At 33.7% G+C, this 25740-nt stretch overlaps 1 protein-coding gene across 11 annotated transcripts in view; it reads left to right on the top strand.

Annotated features, from left to right (window-relative positions):
- Positions 1-25740, top strand: part of rdgB (retinal degeneration B) — a 461056-nt gene that overhangs the window by 391278 nt on the left and 44038 nt on the right. For 9 of the 11 annotated variants that reach the window (XR_014133053.1, XM_081771512.1, XM_081771510.1 and 6 more), the window contains 15 exons: positions 135-242; positions 707-895; positions 3217-3379; positions 3893-4110; positions 5293-5406; positions 7715-7829; positions 9087-9202; positions 13527-13697; positions 14881-15036; positions 16117-16265; positions 19217-19333; positions 19614-19722; positions 21375-21531; positions 23762-23911; positions 25500-25680. Coding sequence is in view for 10 of the 11 variants with exons in the window: in XM_081771512.1 (XP_081627638.1) it covers positions 135-242; positions 707-895; positions 3217-3379; positions 3893-4110; positions 5293-5406; positions 7715-7829; positions 9087-9202; positions 13527-13697; positions 14881-15036; positions 16117-16265; positions 19217-19333; positions 19614-19722; positions 21375-21531; positions 23762-23911; positions 25500-25680 (2213 nt within the window). In the remaining variant the exon portion in view is untranslated. The remainder of the gene's footprint in view (positions 1-134; positions 243-706; positions 896-3216; positions 3380-3892; positions 4111-5292; positions 5407-7714; positions 7830-9086; positions 9203-13526; positions 13698-14880; positions 15037-16116; positions 16266-19216; positions 19334-19613; positions 19723-21374; positions 21532-23761; positions 23912-25499; positions 25681-25740) is intronic. The other 2 variants (XM_081771516.1, XM_081771519.1) reach the window with 1 other exon arrangement.

Here is a 25740-nt window from a genome sequence, read left to right as displayed (position 1 = left end):
ATACAAAAACTTTATATACATATAATCAACTTTTTTAGAATTCTAAAACAATCTATACTGTGATATACTTTGTTTCTAAATGTTCGGACGTTTCTCTTTTAATATTTTATATGTGTTGTTTCTCTTTTTCTTAGAAGAACTTGGTGATACAACCTCTCTGACAAAGTGGAGTTCAATGGAACTTCTTCCGGAAGAAGATCCTGACTCAATATCTCCAACATCCGCAGCAGATGAGAAACAAGGTGTGCATTAGTCCATTCCTTCCAAAGTTATTGAAGAAAAGAAAGAAAGAAAAGGAACAATATAAATGCTTACTCTTTTGTCATTGAAATAAGAAATGTCTTTAGACAACAAAAATATGTAGTGTAATCTTGGTGAAAGCACCGAACATGTACTTCTCTTAAATTAAAAATAAATAAAAGCGAAGTACATATTAAATATTTGATTGATCATAAATTTCACGGCCAAAAGGAACAAATAATTATATACTGCAATTCCGGTTTGTAATTGCGGTGAGAATAGCTTTGTAGAATATAGTTGACAACTAACATGATCAGTAAGAGTAGATGTCATGTAACCATGGTGTAGCGGGGCAAACATTGCTTGTTAACGTAACAGTTACTAAACTAGATCCGTATTATTCTTATTCACCAGGCACTCCTTTAATCTCTAAGTATTAATGCTTTGTTTGTTTATTTGTTTTCAGATAGTATATTTTCGCATACATTCCTTCAAAGAATGGCAAGTGAACGTGATCGAAATAAAGCGCTTCATACTATAACAGGAAGTAGTGTCGACACGTCGTCACTGCCAGCCTCACCGACGCTTTCACCTGCACACCATTCCTGCAGTACTACTGTATTACTTTTGGTTCTTCATGCTGGCAGTGTACTTGGTAAGTATAGGCATCATTGTTCAAATTTTTAAGAAATATGTGAAGAACAACTTTTAATAATGATGAACTGTCTTTCAGAATTTCCAACGGAAGTGTATTTCTTGGCTTCTCTCAATAATTCCCACCATTTGTCAAAAGCAAGTACAGTGGTGGAAATGTATTTTAATGTGATAACGCCTAGTTTTAACGTGGAAATGTTTAAGAACGCCTAGTAGAGATTCATGGATCAGGCCCAAAGTTAATACACAAGACGAATGGTAGGTAGGAGGCGATAGTAATCTTGATATGGCATCCGTGGAATATCTCGAATATGTTATACAGGATGTTAGAAAATCATAATCTCACTTTCTGTTCTGAGGTTGGTATGGCACGCTTGTTGTAGATGTTGTCGTAGCTGGGGCCGTACTACCATGTCCACGCGTGCACGATAGGGATTAGGTCTGGAAATCTAGTAGGCCAGGTTAGAAAATAAATAATGGGTGTAGGACGCATGGTTGCCGGTTTGTATGAGAATGCTTGTTATCCTGCTGGAAGATAGTGTCTCGCAAAATGTTATACTCCACTGAATGAAGAACAAGGGTGAATGGAATATGTAACTTGTGCATAAGTGTGAACACGCGCTGTGTTTTTTCTCATCTTCACGTCTAATGATACGCACTGTGTCCAAGACAGAAACAAATCTCTTCTTTGAATTCAACCCGCTGTCCATTCGCCTAGGTAATGCAATCTCATCTGACACCATCGAAGTCGCTAACAATAAATAAGTGTCAGGAATAACCGTGCGAAAAAAAGGCAGGAATGAGCGCGTTCTCCAGCAGTCGATTGTTTATTGTTCGTGTGCTCACATGGAAAGCCGCAGTGGCTTTGGTTGCATTGATAGTGGCATTAATTGTTTTGATTGAATTAGCATTTCTATCACATAGGACGCACCGAATGATTCTTCTTTCTGGAAATTTCCCGTTCACGTTGTGGGAATCGTCTGCCTTCCATCGTCTACACCACCAATGGACCATTGATATGTTTCAACTAACACATGCGACAATTCTGCTGAACGAGCACGCGGTCGCTCGTAGCCCCACAGTATGGTCACGCTTGAAGTCTTTAATTGCTTTCACTGGCGTCGTCCTGCATTGCATACACAGGCTGTGGTTCACGTACAGTCACATGTGTCTTCGTGTTAGTTGGTTGAAATTTAACGTCCCTTTTTAGCATCTAAGATGGAGTCCGAGCTACCATTTATGTTCAAATTTTCAGGCTCTCCTATCGGAAATCTGTCCCGGGACTCTGTGCACCAAAGGAGCACGCACTAGCCATTAGTCCAACGAGGAGAGCTATTCGTCGTGTTGTCTGACGGACTTAAAACTACTAGTGGGATACCCTCTATATACACATTCTGCGGTGTGAATTTTGTTCGACTCTGATAATTTTATGGAGTGTTCTTAAGCGTTTCTCCAGTAATGTATTTATGTGCAATAATCATTATAGGCAGTTTACGCGCTTTTATTTGCTAAAACTTTTGTCTCCCGACAAACTGGATCGTGTAAGCATGCAATTGAAAATTATGTTCAACTTCTTGTTTTTGTTGAAGTCCTTCTATTTATCAACCCTATTAGCGTGGAGAAACTGACGTGCACAAGTATTTTTTTAATAGCACATTATTTATTGGAAGAACGAACAAAACAATACGGCAAACCAAAACATAGAATCAGTTCAGTTGTTCTCCAGATATTATGATAAATTCACAAGACAAAAGTCGGTGAAGATTAAAGACATATATAGTGCAACAATACATCTAATTGTAGCTTAAATAACTTGTATTTTCTCGTATCACGTTATAATTTATATTTAGAATTTCGTCGTGGCTATATGTTTAGTATATTCGCTTCACTGCTGGAGACAAGGCTTCAATTTCTTGCCTTGCCTCATATAGCCTCAGTGCTGAGAAGGGATGTTAAATTACAAATCAACTACCCTGCCTTTTTTTTTCAAATCGAAGTTTTCTGTACTCTTGGATTTTCTCTATATGACTATATTTATTCCTCAGTATTCGATTTCCTTTAAGAGAATCCATCGTATATTCTGTGTATCATACTTGTCATTTGTTCTGTATCTATTCTCAAATACAGCAATGAAAATGAAACATTGATCTTATTTGCCATTTTGATGAAGGAGTTGTTAATAGGATGAAGTATTTAAAGCATTAACTTTTAATAGAAAGAACTTCTCAGTAAAATACCTATTATTATTGTTTATTTACAATTAAAGCACAGTGTATAATGACTGCAGACAAAATAATATAAGAGGACAAGCTTCTTTTACAGATGCAAATGTCGACCTGACTGCTAAGAAGTCTGATGTAACAACATTCCGTGGTGCATTTGAGTCTGTGATGAGGCAACATTATCCCTCCATGGTTGGCCATATAGCAATTAAGCTTGTGTCATGTCCTTCTATATGCACTGAAGCATTGGGAATACTCTCTAGGTAAGCAATAATTTGTATAATTTTTAAACCTCTGTCATTTGTTAAATCAAGAGATCTTGTTCTGTTTTTGTAATTTAATGCTCCTTTTGCGGCAAAGAAAGATTTGTACTATTTCACCTAACTATATTCTTGTTCTTTATTTTATGAAGAAATGTTTCTATTCAGCTTTACAGTTTAGCTTCATGAAATCGAGTTAAAACTCATTGACATATTATTATTTTTCGTTGCATTTATTATTATTATTATTATTTTATTTATTTCATGTGTTAAAGCTTTGGATAACCTTCAACAAATAGTTTTTCAGTCAACTGTAAAGCTTTATATTTTTTTTAATTCTAATATAATCTACGCAGTGAACCTTTGTTTCAGTTCGTACCACCTAAAGTTGAAAATATCTTAACATACTATAATGGCCTTGCATTGTATTTTAATTTTCTTTAACTACTAAAATTATCATATTGAAGACAAAAAGAGATCTCTAGTATTCATTACTATATATTTCTTTTATTTCAGTTTAAGTCCATACAGCTTTGATGTTTCGCCATCATCCATTGACGCTCCGTATGTTACTCATGATTCGATTCCAATTGGTGCTATTCCACTGTTCGCCATTTCAAGTCCAGAGTACCAAGAGGCTGTCTCAAGGGTGATAACTGGGGCCAATGCTGTGTATCAAGAATTTCTAAAGACTGATGAGGGAGCAGGGTTCAATGGGCAGATATGTTTCATAGGTGAGCTCAAACAATGTATATGTGTAACTGTAGAAAAATTATCATTTAAATATCGTAGATTGACTTGGTGGAGCAGTCCTTTCAGACATTGAGGTTTTTCGATAGCACTAATATTTGACGTATACCTCTTTATTGTAATTTGTTAGTTGCTTGGGGCCTAACGAGTTGATCAGACTAGTGCGAAGACAGCTCCTGTAACACTGTCTTTCAACTTTTTACTTGGCAAGAATTACCAGAAGATCCATGAATGTGATATATATTCGTTATGCCCATAATTAAATTGGGCTCCCATGAGCTACAGAGCCCTCTCCGCACCGCTGGGGCTTCGGGGAGTGTCCGTTACGGCCCTGGACGTAATCTGCCAAGATGACAATACTCCAATACACTTTCAACCAGACCTGTTCAGACATGGTTTGCGGAACAATAGAATTAACTCAACACTTCTTCTGCCCCGCTCAATTCTGGAAACATTTCACGAGTTATATACCTTAATTCCTAATGCAAGCTGTACTACAGGCTAGAAGTGGTCCAACGATAAAGTAAACCTCATTTTGTTAAGATGTTTGTATTAGTTTGATATATATCTGTATGGGTGTATTATTACCTTTTTAAATTGATTTCATTCTATATTTTACTGTAGCAGCAGCGGTTCAAGACAAGAGAATTTGAAACGTGACATGAACACAAAAGAGAACATACGATGAAAGCGCACTGTCAAAGAAAAATTAAATAAGTATTTCGTTCACAGTTTCTGAAGGATTTCTCCTGAAAGGCTGATTATTAAACATAATTATTAATAACAGTTAACATTTTAAATATTTCGAGTTATAACATTGCTACTATCTTTAAGATCGCTTAAAACAAGATATATATATATATATATATATATATATATATATATATATATATATATATATATATATATATATATATATATATATATATATATATATATATATATATATAAAACATGTTATGACCACTTAAGAGATTGATGAATATATTACGTTGCAATTTCCGGAACTAGCTTCATAAATCTTTGTTTCTGCATTGGAAATAAAATTTCGCAAGACGTGTTATTGACGTGAACGTTATCAACATGTATTGTTTTTAATTGCACACGCATATTATTTAAATAATCATTTTCAATATCTGTTATTATTCGTACTTCTTTATTTTCAGGTGATTCTGTTGGCTCAATCTTGGGGTACGATGCTTTATGCCGAACTGCTCAGTATCAGTCAAGGAACGATAGTGAGAACAGTATTCTGGATGTTGACAATGTTCCATCAATGGGTATGTCATAAATTTCTTGATGCCAGTAGAAGATGAATAAATAAATAATTGCAAACAAACGTGCATTTAGTAATCGTACTTGATAAGCAGCCATGTTCTTGAAGCATAAATGTTTTTGAGGGAATAAATAAATGTCATTGCAAGTTCAGTGTTCCCAACTTAATATTTCTTTGTGTATTGTGTGTTTGTGTTTGTTTGACCTCGGCTTTTTATTTGAACTTTAAAAAATTGCATTGCTAAGACATCACAGACTCCGGACCTATAATCATTGACAGGTAGCATATACCACACTTTTAATGTGTCTTCACAGATAAAAATACAGTGGATTCAGGTCTGGAGATTGGGCAAGCCAATGCACTGGACCGCCATGTCCGATCCAACGTCTTAGAAAGTTGTTGATCAACCACCGGCTTACACTCACACTGAAGGGCGCGAGAGCCACATCATGCAGTATCACATGTTGCGGTAAATCGCTAGGGAAACATTTTCTAGTAATACGGGCAGTGTGTCCTTCAGGAAGATCAAATGCTGTGCTCTTTTCAGTCTTCGGGGTGGCATGTATGTGCCGATCAGTTGATCATGAATAATACCACATCATGCATTGAATCCCAAATTGATGTTGATGATGAGTGTCAGCCGTACCATGGGGATGTGCATATTGACGATACCATCCGTTCCAAACGTGGCCTTCTAAGTGAACAGTACTGATGCCTGACACAGCATGGTGGTCTCTTGAGTGAACCACTGGCAGAATGTTTCACATGGTTGGAAATCTACCAGTCACTCCTTGTACCTTTAACAAGTGGTATGGTTACAATGCATTTTCATGTAACACACGTCACAGTCATGTGACTAACATGCATTTCACTACTGAGTTCCCTGACACTCGTACCTGGCTCATTGTCCACAGCTTCTAACACACGTTCTCCCATAACAAGTGTTTGTACACAACGGGGTCCACCAACATTCACACATACGCGCCGATAAATTGCTGCAAACATCCTGTATGGTGGTTGGCGTCTGTTAGGAAAACGTTCCTGATAGATTCGTACTGCTTCACGCCCATTGCATTTGTACGACCATACATGAATAGAATGTCAGCCTGTTCGCAGTTTAAATAACACACCATGTTTTAGTGGAGCACTGCCACTTGTCCTATTCAACACTTGCAGCGTAATGACCGCATTCATGCACTGTAGCGTCTTGAACACAAGTACCACCTGTAAGTGAATCCAGCAACTACATATTGTACAGCAGCACCACCTCTAGACCTTCTAGACCATCATCTCTGAGCTTATTGGTTTTCGATATCTACCGCTTCGAACTTACTATTCCTACGCTTTCGGTCTTCGCTAACCATGTCAATATGGCCAATATACCGTATGTCCATAGGACATTTTTTGCTTATCTCGGTGTCAGGAATCACCCCCCGACGTTTGTTATATTAATTAAGGTACGCCTTATATATATATATATATATATATATATATACACAGGGTCTCCCATTTAAAACGCGAGTTGGAATCAGGTGTAGGCTGATTTTTTAACGGAATGAGGTACACGTATAAATAATACACAGTTTTTTTAGCTTGATCTACTTAGATATTTTTAAACAAAAAAAAAGCAGCTAATGAAGTCCACGTGTGTACATGCAGTGTTGCCAAATGTAAGTGAAAGTGTAAAAAAATATTTACAAAGCATGGTAAATCGCATGTCACACATGTGCATGGACATGTAGCTCACAAATTTCAGCGCGGATTTGTGCGTTGGATAGGTAGTTATCGTCCTATTTCTCTTCAAACCTTTTCGACTCACACTCCTGGTTAAGTTTGCTAAAATAGCAATGAAGGTATGACGAGAAATGGATTTTTAGCAAAATGGCACTCTGTGTCTATCGGAAAGAGTGTAATTAACGATCGTGTTCTAACATGAAAGATCTTAAACAATAGAACAACTGTCAATATTAAAAAAATAATAAAATTTGTTGGAAAAATTGAGTGAAATATCTCGAATCTGCTCTAGACCGTTTCTAGCGGTGATTGAAAGGAAGACAGTAGGCCTCTGATTTTAAACTATGTTTCTAACAGACTGCAAGTGTTTGTAATAAAATTGTTCCTGAACAAGATTTACATTCCTATCACATGAGGACTTATAAATGGAGAGTTGTTGTATTAATATATGTTTGTGTAGTTGGTGTAGTAGTGGTGTGAAACTTTTTCTTAAGTCCAATTTGATTCAAGAAATTGTAAAATTATATGACTAGAAATACATTTTATTCAATAAAATTAATTCATTGCTCTGTTCGTAGGTGATGGCCATAAATTGGTTGCTACTGATACTCACATAGAAGGGCAAACCACCGAAGGTCATTATAATAAACACTTGACAGCACCGTCTCCACGCCGACGCTCTTCTTCTACAAGGTATTTATTTTTATTGTTTAAAGTAAGCTGCATAACTACTGAAAGAACTAAACTGACACATGATTACAAATAATAAATTAAAGTTTGTTACTGTATTAATCAATATATTGTAAATATGTCAATATACACATTGAAAATTTCGGCAGTCAAAGAAATGAATTGACGTATACGTATTTGCATATTAAAAAAGATTTTCAATATCGATAACCGTGGTTAAGATTAATTGTTATGCTTTTCAGTTAAATAAATACCTGCCTCTATCACTGAAATAAATCTAGAAATGATTATACAAATGGATACGTAAGCTGTAACACACATGTATACCGACGTTAGCGATTCGATTGGATTATATTGGACATTGAAAGTTTAAGTTAAACTGCAATTTTTGAATATTTCATAAATTTATATTAAGCGCTTAATCGTTAATAGAAGTGAGTAGTTCGTATATTTTTTGTATTATATTCATAATACTGCAGCATTAGTACAAGAACTTTATTGATATTATTATCATTCAAAGTATCTTCAACACTACATGATATGGATTTTATCGGACGCTGTAACAATGTATGACTGCTTAATTCAACTAGTTAGGTCTTATTATTAGAGAATAAGTATAAGAAATATGCTTTCTTCATTCAGTCTTTCTACAATGTGTATATACAGTAATTAATTTCTATCGCAAGTCGTAAATTGTAAAGCTTACGATTGAAACTTTATAAAATTTTAATCTATTGTTCAACTTGAGTTGTCCTAGTGAAACAAAGGCATTAATGTGTTTCTTATCTAAAAGATGATATTGTTTGATTATCAGTATTTTAAAATAATGAATTGTAAAGATAACGAAATAATTATTCTATTATTTTTTCGTGTGATTTCTAAGCAATCTGAAAACTTCAATTATGATTTCAACTGAATTCGAACTCGCTTGACTTTTATTGTTAACATGATTTGACAGTTGTCTGTTGATTTTGGTTCCATTATTTAGAAAGAATACATTTTATGGTCTACTTTGATGGAAGAAACGTTGAGATACAAAGCTGTTCTATAAATGTAGAGTAGAATTAGTCATGTAACATGTTACATCTGCTCTGCACATCCTCCGAATTTTATTTTTTTACTTTTTTTTATGAACATTAAATTGAATCAGTGTATAACTTTAACATTTCATTGACATATCTTTTTAAAACATTGTATTTTTGGAAATATCTTTGTTTTATATGCAATCTGCTTTTTATATATCTGCACTCATTTTTCCAGTGACCAAGCTCATCATTGTAAGTTAGAATTTGAAGTAAGCGAATTCTTTATGTTTGGAAGTCCTTTAGCAATGGTTCTAGCTCATCGCAAAGTCTCCTCAGTTGAAGACAAAAATAGTAAGTGAATTTTACTATTTTATATGAATGATACATTTTATTATTAATTTTAGAATTTGTCTATTAAATAAAGTACTCTCTCGGCATAATTAGATTTTTTTAGATTGATTAAGTTGTATACAAATAATTTTTGAAGAAAATTAATCTATTGTATTTCTTAATTAAAAAGTGAAGGATAACACAGTACAAACTCTACAGTCATGTAAATGAATTAAATGTTATAGTTGTTTTCTAATTTTGAAGTTCATAATGTCTTGTGCGTTTGAATAATTACATTTTACTATTGTAAAATTATGGCTATAGTAATACTAGTTTTAATTTTTACTCAGTTTATGTAATACTCTAGTTAATATTACCATCAATGTCTAAATACTGTTAATCAAGAGAGTTTTCTTGTTTATGACTAAGTAATTATAATAATTATGGCTAATAATGGGAAAGCTACCCTGTAACAAGAGGCTGCCCATGTGACATAATTCCGAGGAAGGGAAGCCAGAAAATATTCACAATTGCCAGCAGAAAAATTGAACAAAAATTCTGAACCCAGAATAATGTATAATAAGCTGTCTGTATAAGCTAGAGTTACAGAAGCTCAACCCCCATCGTACACCTTGTGTGGGGTTTATGCTTCAATGCAGCGCCGTAACTTAAATTTTATCGGGGGGGGGGGGGGGGCATTAATATTTGAGCACCCTAGAAAAAGTTGTTTTGGGTCATCCCGCAAAATTCGAAAATAGGCCCCTTCTTTCCACCTTTCTCTTACTCTTTATAGACCCCCCGGAGCCTATCGGCCCTACCACACGCCCCTGGGATCGTTCCTTACATGACAAGTTAATTAAGGGGACAATATTGACAAAGCGATACGAATAAATATTACTTCTAGGGCCCCTAATAGTAGAGATTTTTTTTACTGAAATGGACCAACGACTCATTTTTGTTTTATTTACCTTTTGCGTGTTGTTTTGTTTACGTAATGTAGGAACCTGTTTTATGCTTCATTTATAATTTTATGTTCGTATCGTATATGAAGTAAGAAAATTGTGTCTTAAAGGCCCCCTCCTTCGAACGGCGGGAAGCTTCCCTGGGGGCAGTTGCCCCCCTGTCCCCCACAAATTACGGCCCTGTTTCAAAGGTTCTTTTACGATCACTAATAAGTAAAAGATTTATATTAAACTTTCCTGTTCATTAGATCCAATAGTATCACATCAGTGTATAATATCATTATACTCAATCAATGCTTAGAAATATTATCTCAATGTAGTATTTATTGATTCTTTGATTTGTATGTACTTGTAGTTTCCATTTTTTGCATTTACTTTATGATTTTACTATGCCAACAGTTTCTTGTCTCAAGACACAAGTGCTCTCAAGAATGTATTTATTACAAAATATTATCTGTTTTACTTCTTTGTTAAATTATACAAAACTGTTTTAAACACTTTTTTTAAGCGAGATTCAGGGCTCGTAGCGAGTACTTTTTTTTTTTTAACTAAAAGTTACTTTTTTTTCAAGTTGGTCACTAAAAGTTACTTTCTTGCAAGTTTGTTACTAAAAGTTACTTTTTTCAAGGGGGGGATGCCATTTTTTTCGTGTGATTTATGTTTTGCATTGACAGTTTTCTAAGAACCCATTTTTTTCGTGTGATTTATGTTTTGCATTGACAGTTTTCTAAGAACCCATTTTTTTCGTGTGATTTATGTTTTGCATTGACAGTTTTCTAAGAGAAAAATATAAAAATGGAAAAAGGCAGAAACTTGTTACTGATTATTCTTCTGAAAACTTCAGTACTTATTATCAGGTGTAGCTGTGCTGCCACATGTGAACCAAGTCGACTTTATTCTCACTTCAGCCTTTATTGTTTCTAAAGCACAATGGGTGGTTGGTGGGTGCTTTCTTCAAAAATTTTGAAAGATTTACAATGAAAGCGCAGCTAAATTTTGTCATGTGAAGTGCGAAACTCAGGAGGAGCCCCTTATACATGTTCTGAACTCTTAAACTTCAAACTGTTACCAAAGTTTTGTTGTTACGATTTGTAAAGAAAAAAGTTGTTACATCTTGACTGAACTGGATGAAAGTGATAAAGTGAGGAAAATCTGTTACGTCTTGGTGAAGTAGAGTGTGGAGAAGAAGCAAGGTTAGCATTCAGCAACTGTGCTTAGTTTCAAGAAAAATATAAAGTCTCACTACGTGGCAGTATATAGTGAAAACCATTGGAATTTCCCGAGAACTTAAATACTTATCTTGTCTTCATCTGGAAAATGTGGTCATTTGAGAGTGTCACGCATATTACAAATCTGGTAAAAGTTCTTCCCCTCAACATTAATTTGGATTTACTGAGTGATGAGTGGCGGTTACTTCAACTTGAGGATTTCTCAGGAAGTCTTTGCAGTGGCCGAATAGATGATTTCTGGAGTAATTTTTGCAAATTTCCTACAGTGGCGACGGGTGAAAGTTTGCCTCTAAATCATGTCAGTGCTGACGTGGAACGCGGGTTTTCACTGTCACGTTGTCTGCTCTCTGAAGATTGCACAGCGATAGCTTTAAGAACTCGCAATGCTAAATTAAATATAAGGTCTGGGATGAAGAAATTGGAAATAGGCCGGAACTGGTTCCACCTACTCACAAATTTCTTACATCTGCTAGGTCTGCTTATCGTTAACTACAAAGCATACTTAGAAACCCTAAGAAAGAAGGAAGCCCAAAAAGAAGAAGTAAAGAAGAAAGATGAAATAAAAAAGCAAGCAAAGTGAGAGGTGATGAAGAAAGGAAAAAGAAGGCATTGAGGACATGGGATCAATCCTGCAACAGAAAAGAAAAGAAGAGGATATGAAAAGAAAAGCAGATGAACTTTTGTTTTAGGGTTCTAAACGTCTGAAAACAGCTGTGAAGAGAAAGGACATGACAGAAGTGCACTTTGCGCAGGGTATGTTAGAGGGGTTGAAGAAAGTAAAAGAAGATTGCAATGACCAATGACTTGCAGAAAATGTGGATATAAAAAAAGTAAAGGAAGATTTGTAAGATAAACAGAAACAGACCAAAGACTTGCAGGAAATATGGATAAGAAAAAATCCTCGTTAATAACTCACTTCTTTATGAACAAAGACTAAGTTTATGTAAAAATATAAAAAACTGTTATCATGCGTTCTTGTTACTGTTTATTTCATTTTGTGTGCAACTGCATTTTTAGTTAACATTTGTAAACATAATCCACATTATTTGCTTGATCTTATTGTGTTAAAGGAGAATGACATATATTACCTGTGTACAGTTTACCTTTAATTGTATGCAAAATGTTGGTAGAAGCCATACCTATGTTTACCAATCATGTGGTACCAAGACAAAATTTGTAAGAAACAAATTGTACAAGACAGTTTTAATACCAGTTAATGATAATCTAGATACTATGTACTAATTACATTACTTTAATTTTGTATTATTGGACATAATGGAAATATAGAAATTTGGCCTTACCCATCCAGATCAAAGTTGAAATACAAAACAGTGCAAAGTATGTAATTAATAATGAACCTCTAAACACAAGTAGTCAATTTTTTTTATTAGCTGACAAACATAAGTAAAATAATTTTTAATCTTAACATGTTAAAACATTACGTATTTCAGCTATGCTCCAGCCAGCCCTATTTTGGTTGAAAAAATAAAATGTAAAATTTAATTTATGCCGAAGTTTGGCATCAAGGTTCAGAGTTACTTTTTGATGAGATTATGGTCACTTTTTCATGCGCTTTTGGCCACTTTTCAACTATTTAGAAGAGACCAGACCACTATGAACCCTGAAGATTGAATTGTTGATTTATCATTAACTCCTTATTTTTCTCAAAGAAAAACAGTGTGCAAAAAGTTTGGAAATGTGTAGCTTGAATTGAAGTTAAGGTCTCGATTATCCGTGGGCGGATTATCAGCGGCCTTCTCTCCGTTTCTACTTCTTATTTTGCGACTATAAATTATGATATTAAAAGAAAATGCGGTTTAAAAAAATATTGTTACAAAATGTTGGTAATAAAACTTCAATCACCAATACAGAAAAAGTGTTTTAACACGAAAAAATAACATTTTAGGGGGGGAGTAAACTAACAAATTTGTAAGTGCTGAGAATTATTGTTTATTAAGTCACATTTGTATGTTTAGGCTCCCTCCTGTAAATAAAAATTATTCAAGAGCACTTTCATATTGATTTGAGTCCTTTACCGGTTATTTTGGGGATTATGCACGGTTGCCGCTCCATCCAATTCCGCGGATAATCGGGAGTTTACTATAGTCGTAACTAGAGTTGGTTCAGTAAATGTTTATTTCATTACCTTTCCAGCTCCAGTTGTGCGTCCTTCAGTCCAACAAGTTTATAATCTGTTCCATCCCACGGACCCTGTAGCTGCAAGAATAGAACCATTAATATCAGCCCGTTTCTCTATGCTACCTCCTGTGAATGTGTCACGATATCAAAAATATCCTTTAGGAGATGGACAGCCGTACCATTTGTGTAAGTTGTTCTTTTTAATAATTATGATAATAATATTTTTCAAATCTACCAGTGTAATTAACTCCAAAAGTTAACTTCCTGCCACTATGGTTAATCACGTAACGATTTTAAGTTGAGGGATATCTGTTCAACTTATCACGAGTCTTATCGGCAGTTTCTTGTCCATCATCATTAATACGATGCAATGGTACCCTCAATCGAATATTTGTTTACATCCTTGAAAAGAAAAAGGCAATCACATCAGTGCAATAAATATTTCTTAAGAAGTTAAAAATAAAGTACTTAGGTACATAAATTTCAAATATATAAATAGAAGAATATGGTGGTTCAAAATCGTTCTTTATGTATGTACCGGTAGTAGGAAAGGTATTACTTATCAGAAAATAATATAACTGGTATCACATAACACAATAAAAGTAAACTATAAGCGTTTTCGGTATCTTATCATTGGATAAAAAAGGGAATAAGTAGGAAAACAAAACGGAATGTAATCTTATTGAGAGAGAAAGAAGATAGCATTTTATTTTTACTTTTGTCTCTCTGTTTTTGTTTATGTATGTACGTGTGAATGGGTGCATGTATGTATGTATGTATGGATGTATTGATTTATGTACTGTATGTACGGACGGATGAATGAATAAATTGATGGATGGATGTTTGTTTGTATTTATGGACGTATGCATGTGGATAATTGCATGCATATATGTATGTATGGATATATGGATGGATGTGTGGATTTATGTATGGATGTATGGATGAATGTATGATTTATATATGTATGGACGGATGAATGAATAGATAGATCTATGAATACTTGTATGTATTCATGTATGATGAATGGATGGATGGATGCATGTATGTATGTACGTATGTATGAATGAATGGATGGATGTACGGATGTGTGTATATATGGATAAGTAGATAGATTTGTGTGTGTATGTACGTATGTATGGCGGGAAAAAGTAGGAAGAGAGAAATGTAAAAGAAGAGAGTGATGACTGAACGATTTTTCATGCCCACTTCGGGATTCTTTTGTTTCCGCTACCTATATATAAAAATTATTATGTTTAAATTATATTATAAATTATTTTCCTTAAAAATGGAAACATGAAATGAAAAATAATTAAGCAGTTAAATCAGTAGCACCTAAAATATTAATTATAATTATTTTTCCTTCTACCAGTGGAATTCATCCAAACAAATCCTCAATTATTCATGGATACCATGGGTTTGGGTCCACCTACCCCAGGAACTCACTTCCGACGAATGTCTGAAGTTAGCATTCAGAGTACGATGTCTGGAGTGATAGAATCTCTTCCCCTGCAAACCATCAATGCCTGTAAGTAGCCTCTTCAACATCAGAATTAAAAATACCTTACTTAAAGTAATGCTGACTAAATAAAGGAATAATATATGCCGTAGACGTAACAGTACAAACATTGGTATCTTTATTTATATTATTTAGTTTCTGTAGATGTGAAATAATAAAAGAGAAACCAATAGTAATTACCAGAATATTATCAGTTTGTTTAAGCTGTTTTATTGGTGTACATAACTTGATTATTCAGAATCGTGATGAACACTAAAGAACAAAAATCAGTCAATACTAAACTTAAAACTATTGATCCTTCGTATTTGTAAAATGTGTTTCATACGTTAGATATTTGCTTTAACTAAAGCTTAGTCAAGACATTGTAAAAGGTAAGGAATTGAAAGATAACATGGATAAGGTAAAATTGACTTATCAATATATTTTAATTTCTTGTAGATTAATTTTGTAATATATGAGAAATTGGCAGTTAGTAACAGGGAAGAAAGTATCTGAATATACATCGAATGTAAGACGTTCTTATTTGAAGGGTAAGGGGAAAAAAGAAGGAATGTCACAAAACTGCATTTTCGAGAAAACGGCGTTTTAATATTGAAAACTGCGTAAAAAGAATAGTGTTAGTTAAATCTTTTGCCCTTTTTACATGGATATTTCTACATCTACGCATGCATGGCATATACAGTCAAATAGTACCAACAGTCACCAATAGATAGGACAAAGCAGTCGATAAAGCACATACATGGACATTCCTTGTTTTTCCCCCTTACCCTTCATTTGTTTAATCTTATTCTTATTTCACCACTGGGAAGGAACCAAGATCGTATACATTAAAGATTTTACTGTTAATAACCCATGGTTGAAGCCCAGTTCAAACACAAATAACATTGGAGCGTTGAAGCGATATGTTGCTGATTGCAATAATAGTTACCATAGTTTAAATTATGCTAATGTGATATCCACTCTCAAATCAGATCAATTTTCTTCTTGTCTTGTTCCCTTTATGCTATAATTCATGATTCCAACTTCTTTATTTGTTAATTACAACGAAATAAAATTATGTAATTAAATGTTAGGATTTATTTTTTGCAGTAACTCAGAAATGGTGGGGTGCAAAACGACTGGACTACGCTCTCTACTGCCCAGAAGGTTTAGCAAATTTTCCAACAAATGCCTTGCCTCATCTGTTTCATGCTAGTTACTGGGAGTCATCTGATGTAATTGCTTTTATTTTACGACAGGTAAATTATCTGTTCATATTGTAGATATCAGATTATTTTTTCCTTAAGATTTGCTTTACGTATTTTGTTTAATTTCTGTCGAAATAGTTTTACTGCATATTGCAGGTGATCAGCGTCCGAACATTTGTGACTAGATATTTACGCGCATGCGACAGACAGTGAAACCACACTTGCTTCCACCAAGTCCTGCATACAATACGTCGATTTCGCGATAAAATTGTAGGAATATAGAAGTGTTAAATAAAACAAGTGAGATAATTACATTTCTACACGTTTTACAAAGGACCATTCCGATTTGGTGAATTAAATTGCTGAAAATGATTGCTAGTACTGGATTCAGCACCAGAAGAAACAGAGTAAAAAGAGGGTATTTAGTGGCAGACGGTACACAGGGTGCGAGATAAGTGAGGGCAAAGTGCGAAGATAGAACGTAGAAAATGTCTAGAAATGTCATGTTAATTTTGAAACGAGTAAAGGAATTGAGGTCAAATGTTGGATATGAGGAAAACATGTAGAGCTTCACTGAATAGGCGTAATGTGAACAATGTTTTAACTGCCAATTGTATGTAACTGGTTTAGAGAAGAGTCACCAGTGCTACAACCGGCACGTTTTGTTGGAGGGGGTCAATATATCAGAACCCTGAATGGGACAGGTGTCTTTGTGCAAGGTACCATGCCAGCATTCATCCAGTAGAACTACTACTCATTCCGTTACACGTTGTAAACATTCTTCTTGATGTTCCAGGATTCGATGCTATCTCTTTCTGTCCCTCGTGCATACAGCTTGCTCACGGACCGTACTACAGGGCCTCTAGTTCCTCATTCACGTCACCTTTACAACAGTATTGATACATTGCCATAGCGTGGAACCCCTCTTGTTACAGAGGTCTCAAACTGTATTGACTACTATCGATTTCAATAGACGGTGTGCGTCAAGAGCCATATGTCACATAACCCCTTTCCCGTATATTCTTCTTGCACTAAATCCAACATGGCGGCTTTTCAAATATCCCCCATGATTCACATTACGCCTATTCAGTGGAGCTCTACGTGTTTTCCTCATATCCAACATTTGACCTTAATCTCTCTACTCGTTTCAAAATTAACATGGCATTTCTAGACATTTTCTACGTTCTATCTTCGCACTTTGCCCTCATTTATCTCCCACTCTGTATACAGTCTGCCACTAAGTACCTTCTTTTTCTCTGTTTCTTTTGGTGCTGAATCCAGTGCTAGCAATCATTTTCAGCAAGTGAATTCATCAAATAAGATTGGTCCCTTGTTATTTTTTTTTTTATTATTATGAGCAAATAAATTATGGTTAACTCTTTTCTGCGTCTTCTTACAAAATGGCGGAAAAAAAAGTGATTTTAATCTTAGTAGCCTAAATTAAATAATTAATATTTTTCTGACCAGAGTATGTACTTCTTTATTAAAACTAAAATAACTCGTAACGATATCAGTAATTTAATATTATGATGTTTGTATTACCTACATTAATATGAACATATATTGCCAATTAACGTCTGATGAAGATAACGTTACGTTATTGAAACTGTTACGACTTTTTTAAGTTTTAATAAAGTACATACTCTGGTCATAAAAAAAAATATTTATTATTTAAGTAATGATTCCATAGTCAAAATGGATAGAGTTACATGTAGCCTAAATTAATATAACTGAATTACAGATGAAGTTAAAATTTACGAAATAGAAATACCTCATGCATCATTATTAGAGTAGCGCCACATAACTAATGTAGTGAAAAATAACAACATTCGTACTTTCAAAAATTCACTACACGCAGTTCACAATTACTAAATGCTATCTGGCAACACTCTTCCAAAATTTTTGAATGACTTATATTATAAAAGAGTGTCTTTTCTTCATCAACTCCAACCTTTCTAATTTATTTGGAGAAACCTTAATTTTATGGTATTTTAATGAGGCATAATATAGTGAGTGTATAGGGTGATTTAAGCTAAATATTTTTTTCTGAGTCAGATTTCTAGAGAATTTTTATTTTCAAATTTCAGGATTTTCTGCCATATTTGTGTCTGATATTGCCTTCCAATTTCGTATTTCTGCTATTATAAGCCTTATAATTTCTAAAATCAGGTAACAAGATAGCTTGGTGTAATATTACTGTTAAGTGGAAAGGAAATTTAGAAAGTTGTACATAACATGCAAATTATTATTATTGTATAATATTTCATTTTGGCTAAGCGTATATGTATATTTTTTTCTTCGAGGCGTACCCTAATTCTCTCTCAATATCGGATGTGTAATTAAAATAAAATGTACTTAGGCCTACATGATTATTTAGATCACGAACATACTAAAGATATACTCAAGTTTTAAGCCTGGAACGTTTCGGCGAAGTGTAAAGAAATTAGAAGAAAAATAGTAGAGAGAGGGGGTCGGTAATCATTTGAATATTATATCAGAAAATCGTATTGAAAAATCAGTATCGCAGTAGGGTTTCAAGACAAAGGAGGAAGAATTAGAAAAGATCGAGTCGCAGAACGTAGAAAGTCATTGCGAAGATTCTTTGTTTTATCATTGCTCTGGAGGATGATAAAGTAAAGTAGAAGTAAGTAATGAAATATGATAGGAAATAATGGAGTACAAGAAAGGAGCTAAATACTTGAAAAAAGCCAGTAAAGAAAATTGAAACAGAGTAAATAAGAAAATTTTAATAATTAAGATATAAAAATGTGAAAAAATCAAGTAATTAAATATGTTTTATTATTTATAATTAGTGTAGATATGGTATGTATATAATCAATTCATATATATCCTGTTATAATAGTTTGTGTGCAGAAAGGTACTGTAGGATTCTTACATGAATCCCAGATCTCAGAAGAGGCTAAACATATGTCTAAGAGAAATTGCGGGAGGTAAATTGGATATGTGAATTTCTGATGGTTTATATCCTTTTTGATTTTCAGCTGGGAAGGTTTGATACTGTTCCTGTAATTGGACCTGAAGAAAAAGACACAACAACTTTTAGTCCGAATCAACCCCGAGAGAAGTGGATGAAGAAGAGGACGTCAGTTAAATTACGCGTAAGATATTAAGACGCTTAAGACTGACTTAGCTTAGAACTTTGTTTTGTGTCATATCATTTAAAATTTCGTTTTTTTATTTATTTATTTCTAGGTGGGTAGAATCTTGATTTTACTATCCACGTTATCTTTTATTAAAGGTTGATGAAATAATGCCTTATTCGTGTAATACTATAGTTCGCACTATGTTTTTCACATGTCAAAAAAAGAATGCTAGTTTGCATTTTCTAGTGTATTTATTTTACCCATTAAATTTAATTATATTTTCTTCGTTTTCTAGAATGTCGCTGCAAATCACAGAGCAAATGATGTAATTGTGAAGGAAGGTGCTCCACAATGTTTAGTTGCCAGGTTCATGTATGGTCCCCTAGATATGATAACACTTGCAGGTAAGTAGACTTATAGCACTTCCATTATCTTACATCCTTCTGTACATTTCAAAGGAAAATATTAGTTTCATTTTATTTGCTATATGATTTGTTTCTTGCATTCAATATAATAAGTAGAGTCCAGGCATAAAGTATTCATTGTATTTCTCAGCAGTTGACATACGTATAAATAAGAGAAATTGACATGAAATTTTGACTCTTATTTGGTAAAATGTTGTGCATTAACAGAAGAAATAGTTGTGTTGTCATATATCATTATTATCTGAAAGAGTAACATTTTGCTATTATGTACCAATTTTACATTTCATCTTATATTTACAGGGAAGTCAGGAAAGTCAGGGAAGATCAGGGAAAAAGACTGGAAATCAGGGAAATTTTATAAAATATATTTTTTCTAACATTAATTGTACACCGATTTCAGCTTAGCCAATCATTATAGTAGAAACAGACGTAAAGCAAAGAGAGATTACAACTCAAATTGATGACATAAAAAACGAAATAAGCAATATTGCACAAGTCACAGATCTTAATTGAAATAAAATGTGGATATTTTAGTATAGCCATGTCACTTTATTAATAAATGTATAAGATATATCATATGTAGTGTATGTTTCAGTGTCAGATGTTTGTGGGTAATATAATAATTGCAGTATTGGATAAGTAGCATATCTTTATTGAAACTGGATATGAATATTTTAAAAGAGTCTTGTCATTATTAAATGAATGTATAAGAAGTGTCGTATCTACAGAGTAATTGAATGTCAGACGTTTTGAGTAGATATCAATGATCACAGTATGGGATGTTGCTCGATTCTTATGGGAGATAAGTAGAATGTACGTATGAGCAATTAATTACTATTTGTCTCTATAGAATAAATGTTCTCATATGTAAATATTCACCGTTATTTATTCCTTATTTATATGTCAACGTCGTCGCACACCTGTCATGAAAGTCACGAAATTTCCTGCCAAAGGGCAGGGAAGTCAAGAAAATAGATTTCTCCAGATCAGTAGGAACCCTGATTTATAAACGCTTTTGTTAACGTAAAAGAAAAATTGCTCGTAAGGAATAAGATAAAATTGTTTTGTGTGACAATATTATTCATGAATTCACAATAACTTGCACTGTGCAATTATTATATATTTGTCCACGTGTTTTGTCAAGTAGAATGCAGTCATAAGGATTAAATTAAAGGCAGTGTTTGAGAAAAAGAGAGATAGGGTGAGGAAAGATTTCTTGTTATTATTGTAGATGTCCTTTGGTTTGAGAAGTAAACGGTTATTTATTTATTTTTATATATTGTAAATATATGTATTTATTTTATATATATTGTAGTGGCTATGTTGTAAACATTTTGAGAAGTATTTGATGTACATACATTAAACTGTTGATGTTTTCAATGTACACAAGAATAATTTGAGTGAGATTTATTTTCGTTAAACATAAATAAATAAATATCCCAGATGAAAGAGTTAAAAGTAAAAAAAAAGTTTGCTGAAAAATTTCGTGTCATTTGGGTGTAGTTCGTTACTAGAACTAGTCCATTTCGAGTAAGACTAAGAAATGGATTGTTCAACAAGCTGGTGCTAGTTTTGTTATTTATTTCGAAAACATTAATTGCAGTAAATATAAGGAAAACTTATAATTGCAGGTGAAAAGGTCGATATCCATGTTATGAAAGATGCACCTGCTGGTGAATGGACGCTATTGGCGACAGAAGTCACAGATAAAAATGGCCGAATTATTTACACAATTCCAGAGGATAAAGCACTCGGCTATGGAATGTATCCTATTAAAATGGTGGTCAGGTAAAATCAAAAAGTTTTATTTACTATACGCGATTATTCTTAACTAATAGTATTCTATGCTTATATTTCCTATGTTTATATATAATTTAGAACGTAACAGATAAAAGTAGAAGCATATGCCAAGCTGAGCACACTGCGTTACCTTGGCATTTGGGGACGTGAGTTTTCCTGCTGGAAGATGTAGTCTTTCAAAGTATCCAAATAAGGTCAGAGGACAGGATTGATGACGTCTCCAATGTACGATGCATTTGTCATATTCCCGTGCATAACAACTAGAGGCGATCGGGACATTTTTTTTTTTTCTTTTTTTTTCAGACCGCTGCTAGATTGAACTCTCCATTCACCTGCACCACACCACCAATGCCCTCCCTGATACAAAGAGGCTAAGCAGATGTCAAGGGTAATCGTGCAGTAGGAGTGCGGCAATCAATTTATTGTTCTTGCGTTAATATGGGGAATGGTGTCACGTTGACTGATTTTACTGGATGTGGCCATCCTGTAAGGGCGGCCCGAACGATCCTTCCGTCCAGGCGCTTTCCGATGCTTCGCGGGAGCATTAGGGATACATTTGCTGTGGAAACCTTCTGGCTTCCTTAATAACCATTGTTCGACCCACTTGAAACACTTCACGATCCAACGGTAATTCTGTAAAACGACTATTCGCTCTCGTGTATGAGGGGTGTTCAGGAATTATTGTCTCGCATTAGATGGAGATGAACAAAAATATTGTGCTTGTAATATTTCGTATTCTAATGCTTTAGAAGTGTGTGTGCTAAAGAACAGGGCAATATCATTAATACTGGCTGTGTTTGGGAACCAGCACCATTTGCATGTTTACAGCTTTGCCTAGTACACGAAATTTACGTGACTTATATATACATATATATATATATATATATATATATATATATATATATATATATATATATATATATATAGTGGAAAGGTGTAGACATTTCATCTGGAAGTATTTGATCATGGCATACACTTCATTTTTTTTTTTTTTTTTTTTTTTCATAATTCAGACGCACTTGCTAACTGAAAACACAGAAAAAACAGTCAGTATCAATAATATTGTTCTGTACTTTGGCACACATATTTCTGAACAATATATTACAACTCCTATCTATATCAGGGACAATAATTGTTGACCAGCCCTCGTAACTTTACTATGAGGCCACACGTGAAGTCACTTAATCGCACAATATGCGTTGCTCTACGATCAGCTTGCCCTCTACAAACACAATCTGTGGTGATAATTTCGTTCGAATTGAGCGATACAAATCGAACCACTATATATCATATATCTAATATAAAGTTAAGAGCCAAGGGGGCTATAACGCCCGCACTGCACACGCACACATATATTGAACTGCATGTTTGTACTGGATAAAATGGCTTATGATACTTGATCATACTTTTACAATGGACGAACCTAGTCTTCCCAATCCTAAATGCTGAATATAGATAAAGCTACTTTAAGCTAGCCACTTCATTCTTTCGATCAAGAGTGCAATAAATCTTATTAAAATACATTCAGATAATGTACTTTTTAACTGTCTGCTAGGTAGAATAACCGTCGGTTCGTTAGAAGTCGCATCGCCCTTCACAGGAATGTATTCATTACACAGGATTTTTTTTTTTAAATTCAAATGAAGTATGCGTGGATATATATTAGCTTATATTATAATCCCTTTGGAACAAAACAGGAGAGTTATAGAGCTCGTAATAGATAAAGATATAGTAATGATTAAAAATTGTTTATATCATTTTGAATTTTTAATTAAAATATTTATTTGAAAAAAAAAAAAATTAATGAACAGGTTTAACTCAAAAACTATTTTAGAAAATCGGCAATGTTGAGTATAGGTTTAGGTATGTACTCTGTATTTCGCAAATAAGATCTCAAAAGAGAGTATAAAGATGAAACAATTGACATAACATTAGGTGAATTTGTAAAAATTATATAATTAGGAGAAGAAACTTAGATATCAAATAACGCAAATGTTAACTTCAAAGATAAATATGAGGATATACATTGAGCGTTAAGAAAAATTTAACAATCAGTAAGAGTGCATAAGACATTTACGTGCTTATCTTTTTCTTTCTTGGACATAGAACTATAGTGAGGATGTCCAAGATGTTTGACAGTGAACTGTTGTTGTTAGATAAAAAATTAAAAATATCCAAGTTAGTTTATTCTATTATTATTTTTTTCCTATTCTTACAGAGGTGATCACACGTCTGTGGATTTTTATCTTGCTGTTATCCCTCCAAAAACTGAATGTGTTGTGTTCAGCATTGATGGTTCGTTTACTGCTAGTGTCTCTGTTACTGGGAAAGATCCAAAAGTCAGAGCTGGAGCTGTGGACGTTGTTAGGTAAAACAATCTTTTAGTCGTATAGTGTTATTAAAGAACCGAAATGCTCAAATATTATCATACTCTATCTTTTGTTATATGTCTTCATGATTAGTAGAGACCGGATGTTTAGGCACTAAAAACCTGAAAAATAGGCAGGCAAATAGGCACTTAAAATTTTAAAAATAGGCAGTAAAATAGGCACTAAAATGTAACTCGAAATAATGAAGATAAATACTCAATACCATTAAAAAGTAGATTCAAGTCATGGATAATGTTCAAAGAATATAGAAACATACTTGTTTGTTAAATATCTTCTTTTACTGTATATACAAAAACGAGGCATGTTATGCATTGCACATACTGGGTGAATCTGAAAGATGTGCACATACTTCGGGAGGTGATTCGTGACATGAAAAGAAGACAAAAAATGCTGTTACATGTTGTCGAATTTGTCGTGTTCGAGTGACAAGGGTGCCAAATTGAAATCGAAATCGAAACCTGTCATCTTCGGGACATAAAGGTGCGCACATACTTCAGATGATGATTCGTGAAATTCAAGAGGAGTTTTATCTTCTTTTCATGTCCCGAAGTATGTGAACATCTTTGAAGTTCATCCTGTATATATATTGTAACGTACCACGAGCTTGTGTTTACAAACACATAATATAAGTAAATATATGTGTATTATGTTACGTAAATTATATATTTTCCCAATGAAGGCTTATTTTGAAGAAAATGCATAGAATAGGCAATATTAGGCACTAAAGCAATTATTTAGGCAGTAAAGGTTGAAATAGGCAAAATAAAATTGGCTTAAATCGAAACTATAACCCCCCATATACACTTTAAAACGTTATTTTTGATAATATCTTTAATATTAAAGAATAGGCATTTTGCCTAACATCCGGTCTCTAATGATTAGAGAAGGAATATTATAAGCTAATAGAAAGACAGTATGTCATGCCAATAAAGTGTCTTAGAAATAATTGTAATCTTTTTTTGTGTTAACAATAGTAGATAAGATAAAGTAATTATTTCAGTTGTGCAAGCAATAATAATCAAAGTAATTCATGATTATCATGATAATATCTTGAGCAGCCAGGTGAATGACGCTAAACATTGGCTTAAAAGAAAATTCCTATTTACTTTCCTGCTTTGTGTAATTTTGCTTTCTTCTTTGTCTCTGAAAACAACTAGTTTCTTTCTATAAAATATAATTTTGTCAGTAATATTTTATAGGTGTTGGGATTTGTGTACCTGTGACCATGAAACGTAGAGCTTTTCTTACTTGTTTCGTTTCGTAGAAGCCGTTTGGAAAATTTCTAAACGGTCATTCTATTTGTAAGAACTATTTTTAAATATAAAATTTAGTCTAGAAACCAAATCACAATTTCTGAATAATGGCTAATTTTACATTGTGGTTTCCTATTGCATTATAGTGTTTGATGTCCTGATATTTTATATATTTAAGCTTCACTTTCCATTTACTTTGTGTTTGCTGTTTTATTTCTTTTGAACTGGTCGGTTTTCCAAATATTTTTAAAATTGAGTCATTTAACCCATCATAATCAACGAGTTTTAATGAGTACATATTTTCTGATTTCAGACACTGGCAGGAATTGGGATACCTAATTATTTATATTACGGGTAGACCTGATATGCAACAGCAACAAGTTGTGTCTTGGCTGGCCCAACACAACTTTCCTCATGGCTTAATATCCTTCGTCGATGGCCTTTCTACTGATCCGCTACGTCACAAAGCGGACTATCTTAAACATTTAACGCAGGTATGCTTGTTAAAATAACACAATCTTGTTCAGTAAGACCTCCACTCACTTCTATTTTAA

The sequence above is a fragment of the Thermobia domestica genome, chromosome 9 (genome assembly GCF_964235325.1).
Source record: "Thermobia domestica chromosome 9, izTheDome1.hap1.1, whole genome shotgun sequence".
NCBI lineage: Eukaryota > Metazoa > Arthropoda > Insecta > Zygentoma > Lepismatidae > Thermobia > Thermobia domestica.
The sequence above is the reverse complement of the archived record's forward strand: the minus strand, read 5'-3'. Positions and strand labels throughout refer to the sequence as shown.